At 32.8% G+C, this 15,049-nt stretch overlaps 1 protein-coding gene across 3 annotated transcripts in view; it reads right to left on the bottom strand.

The window, feature by feature from the left end:
- The window catches only part of PPP1R1C (protein phosphatase 1 regulatory inhibitor subunit 1C), a 103,095-nt gene that overhangs the window by 48,800 nt on the left and 39,246 nt on the right, over positions 1–15,049 (bottom strand). For 2 of the 3 annotated variants that reach the window (XM_019752828.3, XM_019752829.3), the window contains exons 3-4: positions 3,005–3,042; positions 1,196–1,267 (exon numbers count right to left, since the gene is read on the bottom strand). In XM_019752828.3, the coding sequence (XP_019608387.3) occupies positions 1,196–1,267; positions 3,005–3,042 (110 nt within the window). The remainder of the gene's footprint in view (positions 1–1,195; positions 1,268–3,004; positions 3,043–15,049) is intronic. The other variant, XM_019752827.3, reaches the window with a different exon arrangement.

The raw sequence follows: 15,049 nt of genomic DNA, 5'->3' as shown, positions 1-15,049 counted from the left end.
AATACTATTATTCTCTGAGGACATAAGAACAGTATTACTTTTTTTAGTTAAACTAACCTTAAATAGAACAGAGGAAATCATTAAATGAGCAGACATATATCTTTCATTGTTGCCCATTCATGCCAAAACTGATATGTCTTGAAAATACAAGGTGACTTACAATAGGGAAAATATCCTCAAAATGATTACATTTATCTTCAGAGGGTGATGCTTGATGGTCTCAATAATTACCCTGGAATAAACTACAATGCTGATGATTGCATTATTTATTGCAGTCTTATGAACAGGCAAACGTGGTGTTTTATAGCTGCATAGGAAGGAAGTTTACTGAAAGTAGCTATTTGTGTGTCTGTCCATTTATATCCCACCTCCCTGAAAAGGCCCCAAATCTAGAGAGAATAGAGAATGGAAAATTTCACTCTCGATTTAGACATCTCTCCAGACTCCAGAGGAAGCTGTTCAGCTGGCCTCGCCTGTAGTTGAAACCAAGCTGGACGACTATATGATGAACCACTGGGCCGACAGCCCAAGCCCTAGACTGGAACACGAGCTACTGGATTGGACACGCTCTGCCTTATGTCAGGAACATTTTGGTGTGAGAAATCAAAGAAGCCTTTCCTGGAAGTTATGTTGGTCAACATTCTGATACACTTAGATGTTCTTTTAGCAGTTCCAATTTTGGGGGGAAATTCTGAGAAAATGCCAGAATCTGAACTAGCATTCTTAGTTGTTATTTCAACAGCTGTTATATATATAGCTTCACACTATTTGATTGGATTTCTCAGAACTGCTCCCGACACAAAGAAATGAGACACCACTTTACATTAAATCTTCCCAAATTCTACTTCTCGTAAGCCAAGAAAATGAATGACAATCATCTGACAATACTGGCCAGAGTAATTAGGGATTCTGGAAAATCTCTTCAAGGAAAATGTGTGAGGAAGGGTAAAATAACCTTTGTCATTATTTTGGAAAATCTGAATTTCCAGACAGATGCTGAGACATCTCTAGTTATCCTTTCTTCAACCACCTATTTTACTATTGATTAAAGTTTTAAATAAAGTGTCTTACTGAATGTCATGTTATTAAGTTGTGGAGTGGAGACCTGAGCTAGCTTATTATTAAGCATATGGTCCTTGAGAACAGACAGCTTGCCAGCCATGAGCTCAATACTCAGAACAACCCGAAACAGTACCTGAACAGTACCTTTCATGGCAGGTGGTGTGTACACGCTCTGCTTCCTTTGCTTAGGGGATGCATTTTGTGACTGTGGACCAAAAGAAAAAAGTAAAGGTTTTATATTTGGATAAAAAAATAATGCCATCAGCCCTGTGAGGGAAATAAACACTGTGTCATATTTCAAAGAGCTTTCTGATTTTCCCCGTCACAAAACAGAATTCTAATCAATGAGAAATTATATACATGTCCACTGATAGCATAGTATTAAGAGATATATAAAGCTGGCGTATATTTTATCATAAAACTCTTTATCCATTGCAGTCTTGAAATCACTCTTTTTCTACCTAGTAACAGTCTTTTATTTTTATAACAGAAAAAGAGACACTAATCCTTTCCATTTGAAAGAAAAGCTTAAGGGCCAGGACAAAATATACTCAAAAAGCTATGCCCATGGGATAATTATCCGGTTCCTAGAATTGTCAAGTGTTTCTGGAGGAATGAGTGTCCTTGGTCAGTAATACCAATCTATAACCCTCTGGAATTAATAGGTTCAATCTAATATTTCCATTTACTTGGAATTACAATGTTAAGATAATATTCTTTTCTATGTTCAAAAGATAAGTCCTTTCCTAACAAAACTGCTATTCAACACTTTCATCTAAACACAGTGGATCAGCACTTCTTTCTCTGTCTCTACAGATGACCCTTAAACAATGCAGGAGTTATGGGCGCCGATGCCCCACCCAGTCGAAAATCTGAATAGAACTTTTGACTCCCCCAAAACTGAACTACAGTTTCAACCAACTGCATCAGCAGAGTCAAGCAACTGTGTAAGGAAAATATTTTTGATCCATTGTTGAGAATCTGGCTGATTTTGAGAAGCAATCACTTCCAGGATTTCTTACATATTTATTTCCATACAAATATTCAAAAGCCAAGTAGGAAATTAATTCTACAGAAAAGACTGTTTAGTAACATAATAGTAAACTTAAGTAATAAAACTACTTTATATTTATGTAAGAGTTTATTTTCCAAAGCATTTTCAAACAATCTCATTAAATTTTTAGTATTTTATTATTTTTTTCTTTCTACATTTTCCTGAGTGTTGCTATATGCCTATTAATGCAGCCATGAGAATTGACTCCTAAGTCTGCATGCATCTTATTCAATATTTGTTCTATTTCTGGGTTCAAATTCATTTACGTCCTTGTATTCTATATATTCTATATTATCAGCTCCCCTAGCTTCCTGTGGCTCTGTCTATCTGAACTCTTACATGTATATGTGGGGACTCTGACCTCACAATCTGCTCTTGGTTCCACACACCAGAAGACCCTTTAGAGGTACCTGTCCCCCATCTTTTTGATCCAGTATTCCAACACTGATTCTCCCTAGCCTGTGGTGTTCATATGTAAGCAGTCACTAGATTGAAAGTATCAATACCATTTCTTGCCATTAAAAGCAATGGTTTATTTTAGAATTTTTTTCAGGGGTTATCATTTCATAGGTAGAGAATCAAGGTAACCTAGAGGCAGAAATTTAATGGCACATTTTACTCTTTGTTAAGTCAGGAAAAGCAAACTTTTTGTTGTTGTTGTTTGTTTGTTTTTCTAAGGAGGTCATAGCTCACAGTGGCCCATGCAGGGCTCGAACTGGCAACCTGGTGTCAGTAGCAACACATTCTAAGCAACTGAGCTAACCGGCCACCCTCAAACTAGTTTTTACATCACAGTTATATTGATATATTTTACATCACATCAAATCAAACTAATTGTATTTTAATTTATTTGAACACCTATTAATATAAAAATATAAGAAAACTTACTTCTGCTTGTGTGTTGGTCACTCTCTTGTCATCTATTTCTGCAAGAGAAGTAGGTATAATTTATTAGAAAAGTGATACTTTCCTATAATATGCATATTAAAATTTTAAATAACACATATCAAAATTATTTAATAATTGCCTATGTTTATATGGCATCTGTGGCTTAGTCTGATGGCTGATAAGGAAAGGGGAGCAGAAGGGGGTGGTTTTCTTCTGAGATAATCTTCTCCCAAAGGTGTTTAAAATGGTAATAAAAATTTTTTTTAAATCCCTCTCAAAATCCCAAATTGCCCATCTTCCAGCAGTCCAAAAAGGGGGCCAGGAAATGGCTCTTAGAACTGTTGTGTCATTAACCTCACAGTGCTAAGGCATAAGCCACCTCCTTTTCTCATGGACTTTATTGCCACTGTTTACTGACTATAGCCTCTGTAAATTTCCTCAAATTTGCCATTTAAGCAGAACAAACTTTCTTTTCCACTCAGTCCCATCACTCTGACTCTGAGACAGCACCCTCTTTTCTATGTGCCACTAGAAAGAATCAGTTACTTTGTCAGAAATATTTCTTATGACAGTGCTAAGGCAACTTCTACATAGTCTGTGTAAAAAGAGTTATGAGGAAGGGGCGAGAGGAGAAAGAGGTGCTCACATACTTCACTTTCACAGAGGGAAGAGATTCCAGGCCGAGCTTCTTTCTTACTTCCTCACCTACTTTGCATGGATTCCGCCTCTTCCCTTCTTGACCCAGTTACCCTTTACTGACTCTTAGGTTAGTCTCAAAGCTGAGATTGACCTCATGATCCAAAAACTGAATGAGAAGTTCATCAAAGAATATCTGCTTAAAGATATAGATCTGTATTTATTGACATGAAAACATGTACTATGTAAATGAAAAAGATTTGAAAACTATATTATGGTACTTTTATTTTATAAAGGATAGATAAAATATAGATATAAAGATAATAGAGAAATGCACACACATTCTACATGCTCATAGAGCACACAAATACTGGGACAACATAGAGATACAAGCACAATGTTCTCTCTGACTTGTACCAAGGAGTTTTAACTGAAGAAAGAAACCTCAAAATACATACATGCATACTTCTCCAGCTCTTTATTCTACACAAAAACATTAAAATGTAGTTCAAAATATCTCCATGTTTTCTTCAGGCCCTAAACTTTAAGGCCAATCCCAGAAGTGTTTAAGAAAGACAAATCCTCAATGAAATATAAGGATATATTCCTGTTTTCAAATATTATTTAGCTTTCTCATTATTCCAGGAAAATTTTTATATTCAGTAGCAGGGAACATAATCAGTAAAATACATGAGAGGTTTGGTAATTGATTATCCATGATCTAAAACTATATATTATCTGAAACAAGCTGTTGTACCTATTTTAGCTTTATCTTTTCTATATTTTTTCCTCTCTGAAGGGCCATTTAGTTTGAAAGAAGAAATTCTTTACTTAGAGATAAAAATATAAAAGTCATCTGAGCATAACTTTTTAAGGAATGTTGTCATCATTGAAAATGAAGATAGGGCTAGACGTGGTCTAGAAAGGTTTGAGTATTGATTAGTTAGAATGCTCTTGAGATATTTAAATTCATGAAAGAAATAGGATAAACTCAGGATCCATGTGGATAATCACATAAACTGAAAACACAATTGTCTGATTGCCTTAGAAAAATCAGTGAGATTTCATCAGATTTTGGGAAAACTAGTGGTAATTAAAAGTGCATATAAAAATAAAGTGTAAAAGAGAAGGAAATAGAGAAGACCATGATCAAAGAACAAGGAAAACTTTCTGAACTATAACAGAGTCAGAACCAGAAAAACTAAGAAATGAGAAAATTATAAAAAGATAGAAAACTAAGGAAAGCCTAGAGAGTCTTGATTGTGGCTGGCCAAGAAATTTTTTTCTTGAAAAATCACTGATGAGCATATATAATTTCTAATATTGCCCTTCTACTTATCTGTCATGACACCACAGTCAAATCGCTTTTCATGAACTTCAGGGTTTTTTCCATGTGTGAAATAGGGTTGGGAAAGCATAATTATTTTCTGCCTTCCTCATAAGCTTGTTTTTAGGAATAAAAAATATTTTTAAATGAAAGCATAATTTCCCCTAAGTATGGGCTGCCCATAGTGAATTCTGTTTAAAGAGTAGAGTATGGAAAGGGGGAACGTGGATATAAGTATATTTACAGTGGAACAACTTGACAAGTATTAATTCAGCCAGGTTATTAAGGACATAAATTATGTTGATAGTATGAACTCTTGATGTGATGTGATATGATGTGATGTGATAAAGATGGCACTTTACCTCAGTGATCTCCCTCCTCAAAACCTATAACCCAGTCTAGTCATGAGAAAAACATCAGACAAATCTCAATAGAAAGATGATGCTGGGAATATAGTAGAGTAGGAAGTACCTGGAATCTGTGTATCTAAACAACAATGATATTGGAACAATCTGTCCAATATAACCATTTTGGGATTCTGGAGTCTATTGAAGGATTGTAACTTCCAGGGGAAGACTTGTATGGTAAATTTTGGTTAATTTCAGTCAATTTCAGCTCTGAATACATTCGCTGCTACCCATCCCCAATTTGCAAACCCCATGGCAGGCAACCATACATATATTTCAGAAGAAGCTTGCACACCATTTGTGGCATCCAGGGTGAGTAAAGTGGATCTGGTCCTCCAAGTATCAGGGATCTGTGTTCTGATCACTGATTGCTGCTTCTGATCTCAGAGGTGCATACAAAAAGATAGGTATCCATTGTTGCACCTTCTCCTATTGTTACAAGTCCTTTCTCCTCAGGCTGAAATGACTTCCAGGTGATTTAAAGGGTCAGCGCCCATTTTACCCCTCTTCATTTTTCTCTTTTTCCCCTTTTGTGAGCCAGACATTAAAGTATGAAATTCAAAAGCAAGTGCATATCAGAAGAAATTAGATATGACTGTGCAAGTCCAGGGAAAGATGCAAACTCAGAAAAGACCTAAGAAAACCTTACATTTACACCTCAGACTAATCCTCCAGACAGAGACAGCTTACACCAATAAAACAAACAAACGGCAATAACACAAATCCAGTAAACTCTGGGAAAGAGAAAGAATCTGTCTTCTAGGGTTACCAAATTATTAGATTCAAATGTCCAGTTCTTTACACAAAATCATCAGCATACAAAGAAACAGAAAATTATTGCCATTCAAGGGAAAAATAAATAAACAGAAACTGTCCCTGAAAAAGATTTGATGGCAGATCTACTAGATTTTAAAATAACTGTCATAAAAGTGCTCAAATAACGAAAGGAAAATGTGGATAAAGTCAAGAAAATTACATATGAATAAAAATAAAAAGAGACCAAACATATTTTGGAGTATAATAACTGAAATGAAAAGTTCACAAGATAAATTAAAAGGCAGATTTGAGCAGGCAGAAAAAAGAGTTGTCAAACTTGAAGATAGAGTAATAGAAATTAGTGTGTCTCAGGAATGGAAAGGAAAAATGATTGAAAAAAAGTGAACATAACCTAAGGAACTTGTGGAAGACCATTGAGCAGACCAACGTACACATTATAGGAGTCCCAGAGGAGATGAAAAAGGAAAAGGAATAGAGAGAATATTTGAAGAAATAATGACTGAAAACTTCCCAAATTTGATGAAAGGCATGATATAAACTTCAAAAACTCAATAAACTCCAAGTAAGATGAACTCAAAAAGACTCACATTGAGACACATTATAATCAGACTTTCTAAAACTAAAAACAAAGAGAGAACTTGCAAACAGCAAGAGATAGGTAACCCATCACATGCAAGAGATCCTCAACATAATTATCAGCTCATTTCTCACCAGAAACTTTGCAGACCAGAAGGTAATGGGCCAATAAATGAGCCAATACAGTCAAAGTGCTAAAAGAAAAAAACTGTCAGCCAAGAATCCTCTATTCTATAAAATTGTTCTTTAAAAGTGAGGGAGAAATTGACATTCCCAGAAAACCAAAAGTTGAGGGAGTCTGTTACAGGTAGACCTGCTCTGCAAGAAATGCTAAAGGGAGTCCTAGGTAAAATGAAAGACACCAGTCAGTAACTCAAAGCTATATGAAAAATAAAACTCTCAATAAAATTTAACACATGGGCAATTATAAAAGTTAGTGTTATTATATCAACAGTTTGTAACTCAACTTTTTGATTTTTAAATGATTTAAGAAACAAATACATTTTAAAGTAGTCTATAAGCTAGTATTATTGTAACTTTGGTTGTAATTCCACATTTTGTTTTCTACAAAATTTAAGAGACTAATGAATTTAAAGATTATTAGTTTATATTTTGTGGCATACAATGTATAAGGATATAATTTTGTGATATCAATAATTGAAAGATGTGGGAACACAGCTGCAAAGAAGAAGTGTTTCTATGTTATTGAAGTTAAACTGGTATAAATTCAAATTAGGATATTATAACTTTAGAGTGTTAAATGTAGTCCTCATAATAACTACAAAGACAATAGCTATAGAATATATATATATATATATATATATATATATATATATATATATATGAAAATGAGAAAATAATTTAAATAATTAACTGCAAAAAAATCAACTAAACACAAAAGAAGATAGTAATGCAGGAAATGAGGGATAAAGAAGGTATAAGGCATATAGAAAACAAATAGCAAAATGACAAAAATCTTTTCTTATCAATAACTAGTTTAAAGTGAATATATTAAAATCTCTAAAAGACAAAGTTAGCAGAATGGATAAAACACATGATCAAACTATGTGCTGTCTTCAGATCCAAATATACAAATAAAAGTGAAAGGATGGAGAAAGATATTCCATGAAAATATAAACCAAAAGAGAAAGGGTAGTTATACTAATATCAGACAAAATAGACTTTAAATGAAAAAAAGTTACATGTTAAAAAAAGTTTCAGTACAGAAGGAAAATATAAACATTATGAACATTCACACACCTCATAACAGACCATCAAAACATATGAAGCAAAAACTGACAGAATTAAAAGGAGAAGTACTTCTACAATAATTGTGGAGACTTTAATACGCCACACAATAATGGTAGAACAACCAAAAAGAAGATAACCAGGAAATAGAAGATTTAAAAAACATAGTAAATCAAATAGATCTAATACACACTCAGAATATCTATGTAATAACAATAGCATATATGTTCTTCTCAAGTATACATAGGATATTTTCCAGGATAAACCATATGTTAAGCCACAAATTAATCTCAATAGATTTTAAAAGATACATATCATAAAAATATCTTCTCCAACCACAATAAGATGAAGTTAGAAATCAATAACAGCAATAAAGCTGGAAAATTCAGAAATTTGTGGAAATTAAACAACACACTCTTAAACAATCAATGGAGCAAAAGTAAATTATGAAGACAGTGTACCAAAACTTAAGGGATACAGGAAACGTAGTGTTAAGATGAAAATTTATAGCTACTACTCTTTCAAATTAAATAATAAAAAAGATTTAAAATCAACCACCTAACTTTACAACTTAAGGAACTAGGAAAAAAAAGACAGCCTAAATCCATTTGGACCAGGATTTATATCATCGGCTCCCCTTGTTCTCAGGACTTCAGATTTGGATTGAAGTTATACCATTGGCTTTCCTGGGCTAGTTTACAGATGACAGACAGATTGTGGGACTTCAGCTTCTATAATCATGTGAGCAAATCCCTCATAATAAATCTCTATATATCCTATTGATTCTGTTTCTCTAAAGAGCTCTGACTAATGCAATCATCAAAACAAGGAAAGTCTGAGAAACTGTCATAGACAAAAAGAGCCTAAGAGACACGACAACTAAATGTAATAGGGTATTCCAGATGAGACCCTGAGACAGAAAAGGGTATGTGGTAAAAACTAAGGTAATTGGAATAAACTATGGATTTCAGTTAATAATAATATATCAATACTGGGTCATTAATTATAACAATGTAATACTTTAATGACTAATGTAAAATGTTAATAATAGGGGAAGCTATGTGTGAAGAGGAGGATAAATGGGAACTCAGTATGCCTTCTGTTGAATTTTTCTGTAAATCTAAAACTCTTCTTAAAAAAAAAAAGTCTGTCAACAAAAAGTTAAGCAAAAGGAATAAAAAAGAAAAAAATGAAAGGAAAAATCACAAAACACAAATATCACCCTGTGAATATGTTTTGTTATTACTGTCAGGATTCCATATATGATTTGAATAACACCAGACAGTCATTATTAGAAAGTAGGTGATGTAACTGAAAGTTCATAAAAAATACATAATTTTTAAAACTGTTATAGAGGGCCAATTAAAGAGATGGAGGGGACAAGGTAGGATTAAGATGAAGAGAACTTTTTAATGTTCAATTAAAGTTGTTGAAAGATAATGTAAGCAAGGATATGTTAGTGGAAAAATGAGGAGTGAAACGATTTCCAGACAAGTCCAGTGATGACGAGCGCTCTGATTCATTTACTGATTAAATGTGGAGAGAGAAGGAACAAAGTATAAAAGAAAACACTAATAGCATCTATTTGGTTATACATATCTCCTAGCTTGCTTGTTCCTCATACCCAGAATATTCCTTCTCTCATACCAAATACTACCATCCCTCCATTCTGCTCAAATGGCATCTTCTCTGAGAAATCTTTCCGAATTCATGTCTCCCGTATTCCCTATTAGAAGTCATCTTCCTCCACCCAACACCCACAGCACTTTCTCTATGCCTACCTCATAATATTCATCATTATGTACTGTGTACTATGGTCACTAGTGTTTTATCTCCTCAGATAACCTGTAAAGAAATGGGGATTAGCTTCCATGTTTGATTTTTCCACAGCTCTTAGCATAGTAGCATAGTGGCCCATAAAAATAGATTGTCAAAAACTATATTTTAAAGGCTATGTTACGTAAAACAAGACTTTCTGTTCACTGTTTCTCTATATTACAAAATACAATAGTAGTGCAATTACTTACTTATATTAGGTGCTGATAAATAGTTCTAACAAATAAGTATTTGATTTTCAAACTTGTTAAACAGAGACCATAACTTCTATTGCTTTAAATCAGCTTACAAAGTCCAAGGCAATGGTACAGGAATTCTAATTCTTATAAACCTTGCCCAAGCCATTCAAAAGATAATCTCGGAGGAAAAACAGGAATATATGATCTTTCTTTGTTGGTTTCTAGAGATTGTGAAGCTATCTGGGTCAGGACAATATGTATCACAAGAGAAATTAAAAAAAAATGGTAGATAAAATAAAATTTAATATACTATTTTATATATCTCAGCTCAGACAATAACTAAAACCACAGAAATGCATGATTTATTCAGGATATTGGCTGCAGAAGAGCACTGACCCATATATAGAATGCTTTCATAGGGAGAGATCTCACTTCTTAGAATAAAACCAAAAGATACAAACTTTTGATGAATTTAGATAACAGAGAACGATTTCAAACTTTATTTTAGGCACTTATTTTGGAAACGTGAGGGGAAAAGTCATTTTAAAGGAAATTGGAGTACTTCCAATAAAAAGAGTGTTGTAAGTTCATGCTTTGAAGATTCCTCTGCTCTAAAGCAATAGCAGTGACAGAGTAAATATAAAAAGAGATGACTAAAATAATACAACCGTGGTCAAAAATTAGCCAAACATCTCTATGTACCATAAACATAAGAAAAGCAAAATACAATAAGCAGGTAAAAAAAAACAAAACAAAAAAAAACATGGGCCTGAAATACTTTAGCTCTAGAAACAGGCAGAGACAGCTGAGAGTTCTTATCCTGAGTATAAAATGATTGACTTCATCTGAAGGAAGGACAGAAGCCAGGCTTGCTGACTGGACCCACAAACAGGGCTCTCTCACCTATGCTGAGAAAAGGCATTCATCTGTCTATCCAGGGAGACAGGAGAAAGCAGACAACTTGGAACAAGCCATCATGGGCTCAGTGATTATATCTGCTCTATTTCTAGTGTAAACATGGAACAGTCGTCCTGAGGCCCAAATTAAGATCTGATTCTAGATTAAAAATCTGTAGTATTGAATGGAGAAAGACTCAAGAACATTAACAAGGAAAAGTGAGCACAATTAGTGGTGGGGGTGGAATTCTCACTCACAATGAGTTGAAAATCAAAGAGTCAAAACATAAGAAAGAAAAGGAACATTTTAAAATGACTTCCAGAAAAGCAATTGGAAGATGAATTTCCTCCAGATTAAATGAAAACATCAGGGAAATGTAAAAATGTCTTTAAAACAAGTATATTTGGAACCCACAAAGAGATAAAGAAAGTATATTCATTTTTAAAAATGACAAAGTGTTGAAACAAAATTAGGCTAAAGTGAAACAAGAACAGGTGAATATAAAAAGAAACAATTAGAAATAAAAAATTAACCACGGAAATAAAAGACTCAATAAAGGTGAAAATCTCTAGACTGGGTTAAGTATAGCTTAAAAAACCATGGGTATAATGTATAATAAAATATATAGAGAGAATAAACATAAGCAAACTCTAAAAAGCAGAGAGAAGAAAGCAGACAAGCTAGGGACTTTGGGACCTGAGGAACAGCCCAGCAGTGAGTTCCCAGGGTTTTCTTTTACTCCTCTTCTGAATTGAATGCTAGAAAATCTGGCAATCCAGAAACGTGAATAGCAAGCAGAAGAAAAAAAAAAATTCCAAAAAAGCCTGCTTTCTTTAACCAAAAGACCAGGAAGGGACACCTACTTTCTAAAAGACAGAAAACCTCTAGACATTAACTGTTCTTCTTCCTTCCTGTTCAAGGAAGCCAAATGGGAATGTGGCACTTTCACAACCATCTAGTGGTAATGAGGTGGCATGAGAGAAATGACACTTTACGAACAGGGAAAAGCAATTTGTATAACAACAATTTTTCATTAAAAACTATTGTGTCTGAAAGAATCACAACATTTTTCTAGGGCTTGACAAAACTGTCAGCTCTGCATTCCACATCCAGTGAAGCTATTCTTCAAGAATGAAGAAGAAGGAAAGACAACCTCAGATGAAGGAAAACTAATTTTTCACCATCAGACCTACCCTAGAAAAAATGGCTAAGGAAGCTCTCTAATCAGAAAAAAGAAAGAATGAGCACAAATATGGATAAATATCGTAGACTTTGATTTTCCTCTTGAGTTTTCTACACTGTATTTGACAATTGAAACAAAAATGATAGCATTGTCTGATATGGTTCTCAGTGACTATAGAAAAACTATTTAAGAAAATTGTATTATGAATGAGAGAATTTAAAGAGTTTTAAAGGGAGATAAAGTTTCCATATTTCACTTAAACTGATAAAATGTTGGTACCAGGAGACAGTGGTAATATATATATATATATATATATATATATATAATAAATGTATAAATCTTTTTCTATAAATCTTTTTATATAAAAATTTATATAAATATATAAATATTTTTATAAATATATATAAAATATATAAATATATTTTTATAAATTTTATAACTATATGCAAATTTTATAAATATACAAATTTTTATATATATATATATAAATCTCAGACCAATCACTAAAAGAATCTGTACAAATAGGTAACACTAAAAAATAAAATAAAATAAAACTATAGATAATTCAAAATGGAATTATAAAAAGTAGTTTAAGTAACCTACAAGAAGGTAGGAAAAGAAAACAAAAAACAGAGAAAATCCAGAAAACAAAAACAAAAATGTCAGACTTAAGCCCTAACATATCAATAATTACATTAAATATAATTTGTCTAAGCACACAAATTAAAAGATGGAAATTGACACAGTGGACAAAAATTAAGAGGGCCTATTTATACACAAGGGCAAAATACAAAGTGAAAAAAAGTCAGTCTCAAAAGGTCATAAACTGTATGATTCAATTTATATAACAATCTTGAATCACAAAATTATAGAAATGAAGAACAGATTAGTGGTTCTCAGTTATTAGGGTTAGTGGGATAGAAAGGGGTGGACATCACTATAAAGGAATAGCAAGAGGGAGATCTTTGTGGTCATGGAATAGTTCTGTTTCTTGATTGCAGTGATAGATACAGAAATCTACATGCACTCAAATAGCATAGAACTATAAACATAGATTGTACTAATGTCAATTTCATGGCTTTATTATTGTACTCTACCTACATAAGAAGTTTCCATTGGAGGAAATGGACTAAAGGGAACACTAGGACTCTCTGGACTATCTTTGAAACTTTCTGTTAATCTATAATTATTTCAAAATAAAAAGTGAAAAGAAACAAACAACAAAAATTTTAAATTAAACATAATTTAAGAGGAAATTAGCAAATTAGAAGATGTTACTGAGAAATTCTCCCTAATCTAATACCCAAAGATAAAGAGGTAAAATATATGAAACAAAGGTTAAGAGACAGAAAGTAGTGGTTGAGAGGCTACAAAAATACATTAAAAAGCTGGTATAGAATTAGAGAATAAAAGGAATGACTGAAAATTTTCCAAAATTGAAGAGACGCACAAATCTTCTAATTGAAACTGGATACCAAGAAAGTTAATAAAAATAACTACACATCCTGAACCATAGAAACAAAACCTCAGAACATCATATTTAAAGAGAAACTTTAAAGATTAGAAGAGATAGAAAGTACAATTATTTACCATGGGAAAATATCTCATCTGTGATTAAGAAATGCCAGAAGACAAAAGCAGAGTAAGCAAAGCTATTTTTCTACTCACAAAATTGTATTCCAAAATAAGAAAATATAGGCATTTTTAGACATTGAAGAAAGATCAATAGTTATACTTTATTATATTGATCAGTAACATCAACTTATCTTTATACTTACCATAGCATATAAAAATAAAGATAAAGGTACAACATTTATACAAAGAAAATTAAGACAAATATTCTTACATTTATAAACATTTTAGTTGAAAGTGTATTTCACCACAAGTTATAGTATACATCACAAAACAAAGTGGAAGACTGAGGAAACCGTAGGCAATTGTTTCTAAAGCTCTAAATTTTTATTCTACTGTAGAGAGAGATTGCTTAGTTTTCCTTATGAATATCTGTCTTGAACTTATTAGATTATCCAGATAAAAGTCCTTTTAAAAAATACACAATTTTGACTTATATTACAATCCTTTTTGCATGATTCCAAAATTAATTGTCTCTTCTGTACTCTGAATTTTGGGGGAATATCAAAAAAGGGATACATAATATTATATTTTATCTAGGATTATAATACATGTCTTTTTTCTAGTTCACTCATGTGAAAGCTGTTCTAATTATTTAACAGGAATTTAGTCTATTTTTGTCACCTGTCAACAAATTATAATCATATATTTATCTGTTGTATAATCATATTTTATTTCACTGATTGCATTTTTTATATTTTGTGATTTCAATTAATTTTACACCGAAAGATCAAAACAGAAATACTAATCTCAAAATGCAATCGATAATTTTTTTTCTTTAATTTATAAAATGGCAGGTTGAAGCAGCAAAGTGACAACTTGTGTTGTTGCAATGGTTTCACATTTGTGTTATTGAGGTGAGGGGAGTGTCAGAAGAGTAAGTAAAATGTTTATGCTTTCTCTCAAGATCTGAAAGTCTGTTACTCCAGGGAGTGCACCAGAGTAGAAACACAGGTGGAAGCCACACTTGTATGATATCTGGACCACAGTGCATTTCATAATCACCCTATAACACTAATTTGTCTTTGAGTGTGGTTATGGCAGTATCATTCCTGAAATATTTCTGATAAGGAAAGTTTGTTGCAACTTTATTTCCATAACACCATTAAGAATGCTTAGCATATCTCTGTCTAATAAATGGGGTTACCTACCTTGGCAGAAAACTGAGATACTCTCCTAAATCCTTAGTATAGTTTCACTCAGCGTTTCTTTTTAATCTTTTCTAGTACTACTTGGCAGGGAAAAAATTAATTGTATTTTGTAGAAGAGTAGCAATGCATAGTCCTTTTTTTGAGGCACCCTAGAGATTTAAACACAAGAACATGTGCACCATCCATGACAGTCTCA

Source organism: Rhinolophus sinicus, chromosome 17 (genome assembly GCF_057876585.1).
Source record: "Rhinolophus sinicus isolate RSI-liver-muscle chromosome 17, RSI-T2T, whole genome shotgun sequence".
Classification (NCBI taxonomy): domain Eukaryota; kingdom Metazoa; phylum Chordata; class Mammalia; order Chiroptera; family Rhinolophidae; genus Rhinolophus; species Rhinolophus sinicus.
The sequence above is the reverse complement of the archived record's forward strand: the minus strand, read 5'-3'. Positions and strand labels throughout refer to the sequence as shown.